General features: G+C 39.1%; 1 protein-coding gene across 1 annotated transcript; it reads left to right on the top strand.

The window, feature by feature from the left end:
* Positions 1–5,909: 5,909 nt before the first annotated feature.
* Positions 5,910–8,304, top strand: LOC107798268 (pentatricopeptide repeat-containing protein At5g66520-like). The gene has a single exon (XM_016621239.2). It carries the CDS (start codon positions 6,019–6,021, stop codon positions 7,738–7,740), a length of 1,722 nt encoding a protein of 573 aa, XP_016476725.2. The 5' UTR covers positions 5,910–6,018; the 3' UTR covers positions 7,741–8,304.
* Positions 8,305–9,499: the final 1,195 nt, after the last annotated feature.

Here is a 9,499-nt window from a genome sequence, read left to right on the forward strand (position 1 = left end):
CCAATTTTTATTTTTTTTAAGTCCTAAATTTTTCAAAAATTTCGACAGAGCCTCCTTTGTAATTGGTCATATCCACCTGCGAGAGAATCACCAAAATCATCCTAACAACACATCCACAACTTGACAAAGCATCACAATAATGCATATCAATTACATAAATCTAAATTGATACATGGACATGCATTGCACCTATTTGAATCATAACACATAGAAAATACCCTTCAACCCTCCATTATTGGGCTATTCAACCAAGTAGGAACATATTCTTCCTTTAATATTTTCGACCTTCAAGGTGGTCTCCTTGACTCAACGATTTCGTCATAATACATTTACAGAAGCGATCTCAGCTCCCAGACTTATCTAACTAGGAGACACGAAAAATATTCTTCACGCGCCCATAACTCGGGCTACTCAACAAATCACAATAAGAAACGAATCACTTAACAGTTCATCTACTATCCAGTAGGCTTCTTCGCCACTACCAAGTCGTACAAATACACCTCGCAATACTAACATACTCATCACGTGGATATCCAACCTCCATTCCGGCTAACAAGGACAATAATGAACATATGAGTTCAAAACACTTTCTCACAAAATCAGCACCTCGGTGCTCAAGCCATTGGCAAAGATTTGGCCTCAAGTCCTCCTGACTGCTCTAACTTCAAACTCACAGAGATTACACCTCGCCCCTTGATCAAGGAATCAAAAGCCATCGAGACACATCTGATACTGAGCGCCCGTTGGTGCATACGATCACGCGGAAGGAATTTCAAAAGTTTCTTTTCAAGCTGAATCGAGGACGCACGATAAGAATTCAAGAATGTGAAGTTTTCCTAAAGGTTTTGCAGCCTCCCGAGGATAAGTACAGACGTCTTCGTACCGATCCGCGAGACTCTACTAAACCGGCTCATGACTCGTGAGACCAAGTAACCTAGGCTCTGATACCAACTTGTCACGACCCAAAATCCCAACCCGGTCGTGATGGCGCCTCTCGTGGGGACAAGGCCAGCCAACAACAAAACAATACATCTCTTTATAATTACTTAGCAGGAATAAGTCTAATTCGCAGATAATATAATCACAAGTGCGAAGTAAACATGATAGAATAATGGAAACCATCCCGACTCAGCCCGAAATCGGGGTGTCACAAGCCACGAGCATCTAAAGATCTAAATACTAATACAAGACCAGCAATATACAAAATGGAATTTAGAATCAATGAAGAAATACGGTGCTGTGAACGCTGACGGTCACCTTGCTCAGCTACAATAGTATACCTTCAGTCCGCTAATAACCCGTTACCGGGTGAACAGTACCTACAACTGCACGCGAGGTGCAGGGAGTAAAGTGAGTACTTCCAACTCAGTGGTAATAAGAGTAAATAATAACTGAGCGATAAGAAATCACGTAATAACACTTCATCGTGCTATCTAAGACGGTACAACCCTTTTTGAAGACAGTAATTCCATGAAAATCCTTTATAAAATATCTGACTCAGTTTTAAACCTCTTTTGAAAATAATCTTTTTAACAGTTGCAAAATAATTCCAGCCATCGGTGTCACTATGCACAGAAACCCGCCCCTCGGGCAATATCTTCGTTCCTGGTCAGCCACTCGGGCCCCAACACTCAAGGATCAGATAGCACCAGCAAAAGCAGATAAATATCTCCAGAAATATCACAACGACAAATAATGAACAAATGCATGAATGCAATGCAATGCATATGATGGTACATTCCAGTACCCACTGCGGCGTGCAGCCCGAGCCATCCATATTTATTTATCGTCGACGGCGCTTACTGGGGGTGTGTACAGACTCCGGAGGGGCTCATACAGCCCAAGCGCAATATACTGGTCAGTCAATGTTACCTGACCGGTCAGCCAATGTTACCTGACCAATTTATATCCTACAGTGCCATTGTTACCACTGTTCCAAGTATATATTTCAGTGTCATGTACAGACTCCGGAGGGGCTCCTACAGCCCAAGCACAATATACTGGTCAGTCAATGTTACCTGACTAGTCAGCCAATGTTACCTGACCAATTTATATCCTACAGTGCCATTATTACCACTGTTCCAAGTATATATTTCAGTGTCATTGTTACCACTGTTTCAAGTATAATATACAGTGTCATTATTACCATTGTTTCAGGTATATATATTACAGTGTCATTGTTACCACTGTTTCAAGTATATATATTACAGTGTCATTGTTACCACTGTTTCAAGTCACTTTATTATCAGTCCAGAAAATAATATAGTAAGCCCCTTGGGCATTTACAAAATTGAAATTTCCAGCCCGAAATGCATTTAAAATGTCATTTAAGTTTTCAAAACTTAGAAATACGGCTGGGTTTGCAAAACAGCATTTAAAACCTTGGACTGAAGTTAGATGATATGCAAATCATGCTAAGCAGTAATATCAATCCTCGAAGGATTTTAAAAGTCGGCACAAGGCCCCAAACATGGAAAATAACCCAAATTATGATGATAACAAGAAATTGCAGTCAAATACGCGGTAAAATCAACAACCGGGACGGACCAAGTCATAATCCCCAATGGTTCTCTACCCCACGCTCATATCTGGCATGCAAGTCACCTCAATACAACACTATGATGTGCAAATCCGGAGTTTCAAACCCTCAGGATATCATTTACAAGTATTACTCACCTCTAACCGGCCGTAGACTAGTTCGCAATGCCCTTTCATCTTGAATCGACCTCTTCGCGCGTCGAATCTAGTCAAAACCACAACAAATACGTTACAATAGGCTAAGGGAATATAACCCAATCGAAAAGACTCGAAAAATGTCAAAAATCCCGAAATTAGCAAAACCCGAGCCCACGTCTCAAAATTCAGAAATTTTTACATCAATACGACCCTTATCTCGCCACGAGTCTATACATACCAAATTCACAAAAATCGGAGTTCATTTGACCCCTCAAATCACCATTTAATTCTCTTAAGTTTCAAGCCCTAAACCACCATTTTTGTCCATAATTTACTTGAGTTTTCAGCTCTAATCCATGTATTTAACTTGGAAATAAGTAGAAACAACTCACCTTTGATGCTTGATGAAATCCCCCTTGAAATTCTCTCCAAAATAATCCAAGCCAAATGAAAGAAATGAAAGAAATAAGCCAAATCCGTGTTTAAAAGAATCTGCCCGTGCTTCATCCAGTTGTAACTTGCACTTGTGCTATACAAGTTGTACATCATATTAAAATTTTTCTTTGTCGGACACCTTCTGTTTAAACACCCATAACGTCTTGTATAAGTATCCAAATGACAAACGGATTGAAGATTTAGAAACTAGACTCGAAGATCTTTAATTTTATAGGTTGTACACCATGTAACTCTTTATATATCCCGAGATATGAGCTTCTAAAGTAGGCTCCCCGAATCATAAAATTGCAGCAGAAATTTCTGCAGCTTTTTCTTTTCGTTTTGGTCCGAATTTCATTCCGTTAACCTTCCGAAATCCACCCGAGACCCTCGGGACCTTAACCAATTATATCAACATGTCCCACAATATCATTCAAACTTGTCCCAACCTTCGAAACACCCAAAATAACATCAAAACATCAAATCATCATCGAATTCAAGCCTAAGTTTCCAAAAACTTCCGAAAATACACTTTCGATCAAAAACCCGACCAAACGATGTCCGAATGACCTGAAATTTTGCACACACATCACAAATGACATAACAAAGATGCAGCAATTCTCGGAATTCCATTCCGACTCCCGGATCAAAATCTCACCTATTAACCGGAATTCGCCAAAATACTAACTTCGCCAATTCAAGCTAAATTCTACACCGGTCATCACAAAAATATTCCGGACACACTCCTAAGTCCCAAATCACCTAACGAAGCTATCCGAACCATAAAATTCACATTTCGAGCCCTCTAACACATAAGTCAATATCCGGTTGACTTTTCCAACTTAAGCTTCCTTAAAAGAGACTAAGTGTCTCAAACCTTACCAAAACTAGTCCGAATGACTTCAAATTTTGCACACAAGTCATATTCGACATTACGGACTTGAACCAACTTTCGGAATCGCATTCCGACCCCTATATCAAAATTTTCACTTCCGGTCGAATTTTCTCTAAAACCTTCAAATTTCTATATTTAGCCAAATGACTTCAAAATGACCTCCGGACATCCGAATTCACTTCCGATCGCGCTCCCAACTCCAGAATCACCATACGGAGCTATTCCCAGACTCAGAATCCCAAACACACATCTATAACTCTGAAATGCCTTCCAACCCAAATTTATGAAATTCTTCTAAAATACTAACTTCCACAATATACGCCGAAATGCTCACGGGTTATCCAAAACCAAATCCGGACACATGCCCAAGTCCGAAATCATCATACGAACATGCTGGAACTTTCAGATCTCAATTCCGAGGTCCGTTACTCAAAATTCTAATCCTAGTTCATTTCTTCAATTTTAAGCTTTCAAAATGAGAATTTTCATTTAGATTTGACTCCAAACTTCCTGAATTTTAATTCTGACCGTACACACAAGTCAATATACCTGAGATGAAGCTGCTCATGGCCTCAAACTGCTGAATGACGCGTCGGAGCTCAAAACGACCGGTCGGGTCGTTACAGAAACGCAGGGACTATCTGTATATGGTAAAATCGGAGGGTCCAATTTCCCGTTATTACGATGCCTCGTAAGCACGTATTCAAAGGCTTGTGGCTATGGTCGATATTCAATCGACACCCGACCTCGGGTAGTATAGATCGGCGGTTATGATGAAAAAGTGGAAAGTTCCCAAGGCGCGCATATAGAGTTGACAAAATGTGTCAGGCTAGTCTAAGCCCGCATCAGGGCATTAACTGGCTGTACCAGCTCCATATCTTTGTAATAAATGCATTTGTACTATGTTGGAATTCCCCCTCATATATAAAGGGGATCCTTGTCATTTTGTAGACATCTGATATTCAATACTAAACGTACAAGAACATTCTCTTTGCTCTCTAATATATTCTCTTGTTCTCATTACTTCCATTTATTGCTTATATTCATTATGTTCTATTTATTGTTCTTCATTTATTGCTTATCATTGATCATAAAGAGCCATCATTGTAGCTCTCATAACTGTTAATCCTCCCTCGAATGCCCTAAGCCGCCCATCAGACTCAACCTCGAGGCCCCATATATGCCAGCTCGAGGCTCGGATCTCCAACCGTTTGGTTTGACTATCACATCTTTCTCAAGCTATAATCTTGCTTTCTAATCTTTTACTTAGCCTTCATTGCCGAACAACTAGCATAAAAATAGATCACGTATTTTTAGAACCACAAAATCAAATTTAATTGTAATTACCATTTTCACGGTAAGCGGTACTTTTAATACAAAGTAGTAGAGTTTTTAACATAAAAGGAAAGAAAGTTCTTTCGATATATAAATAAAGTAATAATTTGACTTACTTAAAAATGGACAGATGAATAGTTTTCCCAACATTTTAGCTTTCCACTTTTTATTCCTTCACTAGGTAATGTGCCAAATTTGTACTCTCCTTTTCTTAATTTATCCAAGTCAATCTTTCTTTTCGCCAATCTCTTCATATTTCGAAACCCCTAAATACTTTCTGTCTTTCTCTTTAATATTCTCATGCACCTTCTTTCTCCAAGATTTCATTACTCATCTTTTTTTTCTAGATTTGATTAGTTGTTCAACAATACTTTTAAGTTTCCAATAGTTTTATACTTTTATTGCTCTATAAACTCTTATCTGAAAAATAAAAAAGAATATGAGTAATGAAATCGATTATAAAACAAATATTACTAATAACTTTGTATCTCAAAATACTAAAAAAATAAAAACAAATCTCATAATTTTCTTATAAAATTATATTCCTCGTATTAAACTTTGGCTTGAGGCTCGCATATGCTTAAGCCGCCCCTGACTTTAGGACTCGAGAATAGCGAAATTATAAGACTCCGTATCTTCACTTCCACTTTGCTTCCTCTTTCGGAGTGGCTTTCGCCATGGAAATATCAACAATGGGTCAGGCCATGCAGCTCCATGCCCGGGTACTCAAGTCGGGATCCGAAAACCAAACCCATGCCCAAAACCTCAGCAAGCTGTTCACTTTCTCAGCTCTTTCACCTTCAGGTGACCTCACTTATGCCCGCCACATTCTCACCACTCTCCAAACCCCAAATTCATACTACTACAACACCATGATTCGTGCTTATTCGGACTCTCCGGACCCGATCCGGTCTATTAGCCTTTTCCTTGCCATGCATTGCCGTGAAGAAACCGTCATACCTGGACCCGACAAGTTTACGTACCCGTTTGTCCTTAAGGCTTGTTCGAAGTTGCGATATGCCCAGCTCGGGAAACAGATTCATGGGTTGATTTTAAAGTCGGGCTTAATGTTGGATCGTTATGTGAACAATGCACTTATTCATATGTACTCGGGTTGTGTTGATTCGAGTCTTGCGCTGAAAGTGTTTGATGAAATGTCTGACAGAGATGTAGTTTCTTGGACCTCGATGATTGATGGGTTTGTGGATAATGATCGACCTATTGAAGCTATTGGGTTGTTTGAGCAAATGATGAATAATGGGGTGGACCCGAATGAAGCGACTCTTGTTTCAGTACTTAGAGCTTGTGCTGACACTGGAGCATTGAGTACTGGGCAAAAAGTTCATAACTTTGTTAAGGAACGGAATCTTAGTACAAAGGCTAATGTTGGTACTGCGCTTATTGACATGTATGCAAAATGTGGGTGTATAGAAAGTGCTAAGGAATTATTTAAGGAAACAATGGATAAGGATGTTTATGCTTGGACAGCAATGGTATCCGGTCTTGCAAGTCACGGTCTTTCAGGAGAGGCCATGGAACATTTTGAGCAGATGAAGAGTTGTAATGTAAAACCGGATGAAAGAACGATGACTGCAGTTTTATCAGCTTGTAGGAATGCTGGTTGGATTGGTAAAGGATTGTATCATTTAAGGAGTATGAAGAAGTATAAGTTAAGACCGACAATTCAGCATTACGGATGCATAGTGGACACTTTTGTGCGTGCTGGCCAGTTAGAAGAGGCCGAACAGTTTATAAGGAAGATGCCAATTTATCCAGATGTCGTGCTATGGAGGACAATGTTATGGGGTTGTAAAATTCATGGAGATGTTGAAAGGAGTGAACGATTAGTGAAGGACGTTGAACTTTTGAAAATGGATTCTCATGATTGTGGGAGTTACGTACTTCTTGGGAATGTCTATGCAGCCTTGGGAAATTGGAAGGAGAAGGCGAAAATGAGAGAGTTTATGAATCAAAGAGGGCTAGTGAAGACACCAGGATCTAGTAGGATTGAGATTGATGGGTTGGTCCATGAATTTACAGCTGGAGATTCTAGACACGTAGAAGCAGAAAATATTTATGCAAAGTTGGATGAAATGGAGCAAAATGTTAGAAGGGAAGGTTATGATCCCAAAATCTCAGAGGTATTACTTGAAATAGACGATGATGAGAAAGCATCTCAGCTTCTAAAACACAGTGAGAAACTTGCAGTCTCATTTGGACTTATCAAAACAAATCCAGGAACTGTCATTAGGGTAGTGAAAAACCTAAGATCTTGTGAGGACTGTCATTCTTTCATGAAACTAATCTCGAAGTTATACCAAAGAGAGATCATCATTAGGGATCGTATCCGTTACCATCACTTTAGGGGTGGTGAATGTTCTTGCGGAGATAGATGGTGATTGTAGTTGTCACTGAAAAACAATAGTTTGATTTTCACATTCTTGAAGAACACGGTTGTTGATATACCTGCTGCTTCGGCTCTAGAACTTTCTGCAACTGCTGAATGTTGCATCCACATTTTGGCAGCAATGACCTCAGTTAAATCTCTCAATCGCTTATTTCACCAGTGCAACCAACATAAAACGAATGTAGTGAGTATAGAGCTGCCAAGGCAGTTAAAAAGGAAACAGAGGGACAAGAAAGTCTAATCACAATTCTTAAGAAGTTAGAGACAATAGACCCAATGAGGCTCGGGCCTTCTTTGGACCCAGCATATAGTGGGAGCTTAGTGCACCGTGCTGCTGTTTAATCTTTAAGATTCTGTATTCTGAAGTTCGATAAAGATACTTATCTTATTTGTTTGTCTCCCCTATTTGACTGTGCATCGTTGTTACATGCAACTTAGCACTGTTTTGGTCGTTATCACTGTGGTGGGTGCTTGTTAATGAAGATCCAGTTTCTAAACTTGAGAAGCATAGATATATACCGGTGGGTGCTTGTAAATAAGGATCCAGTTTTTAAAAGCAGAGATATGTGTAGCAATGACTAAATACTATTTGCGGAGCTACCACAAATGTCAACTTTTCGGTTTTATTTTCACATTGCTAATACATTAGATTAACAGCCATATGCCTGCAAAGATGACACTGTGCTTTTATTAATTGTCACTGGAGACAAGATAACTAAGAAATGGCCTTGAAGATGATAAAACTGGAGGCTCCATTTCCATTTATCAGCAATTTTACATATAAATACAGCATAAAGTTGATATTAAGGATATTAATACTCTTTAAATTAAAGCTCCCAAGAGGTTGGCCTGGTCGAAAGAGTTGGAGTAACAATCATGGAAAGCAAAGTCAACGAAAATAGGTGAATTCTTTTACTCTGTGTAAGTCTTAGTCGACAAAATTAGGATATAATGTTAGTGGTTTAGTGGCTAGCCCTGTATTTTCATCTGATTGCAATTCCTTTTATTATTTATATTGCTTTCAGTTACAAGTTTTCTTATAGCTTTCACCAGACATATCCTTAGTCAAATGTTAGTCACTAGTTTAGTCGGATCGATCTTTTCACATATTATCAATACTTGACTTCTAGGACAGTTTCAAGAAGTAAGCCTTGGAATCTATAGTTGAGAAGCATAGTCATCTTATCTTCTCAACGTTAGCCACATAATAACAATTGAAAATAGTGCAGCTGCCCCCATTGGGAGTCCGCATCGTGACTCAGTCTCAGTGTGGCTGATCATCCAAAAGTACCAGCTAAACATCATTAGCTTGGTCAGCCTTTACCTGACCATCTACGTTATACTACGCACACTCATCAAACAATACTTTTTAGCTTTCTTAAGGCATTTCGCACCAACACAAAGATTTTAATGCTTTTTTTTTATTTGGATGGAAATGAGAAATGAAGGGGGACGTGTGAGGTTGAGGTTCAATTTTGACGGGCATTAACTGTTTAAACAAGCAAGCTCTGCTTTGGTAGAGTTGCCCTTTCGATGACTTAAGCCTTCATTTTCAGGTCCCCCACTTGATCACTTAAAATTTGGATTTGCTAAATACAAATAAACGTAGAAGAAATGAAGTTGCTTTGAAAGGCAACGTCAAATGTGTACATCACCTATCTTATGTGCAAAATGTGTGCTTGTAAGAGAAAATGTCTGGCTAGTTTCTCATACACAAAGTTATGTTAAAAGCATTACAAGAATAATACTCC

The sequence above is a fragment of the Nicotiana tabacum genome, chromosome 18 (assembly GCF_000715075.1).
Source record: "Nicotiana tabacum cultivar K326 chromosome 18, ASM71507v2, whole genome shotgun sequence".
In the NCBI taxonomy this organism is placed as follows: Eukaryota; Viridiplantae; Streptophyta; class Magnoliopsida; order Solanales; family Solanaceae; genus Nicotiana; species Nicotiana tabacum.

Bases quoted from the DNA above. Each gene is read 5' to 3' on its own strand.
- LOC107798268 (XM_016621239.2), top strand. From the start codon at position 6,019: ATGGAAATATCAACAATGGGTCAGGCCATGCAGCTCCATGCCCGGGTA.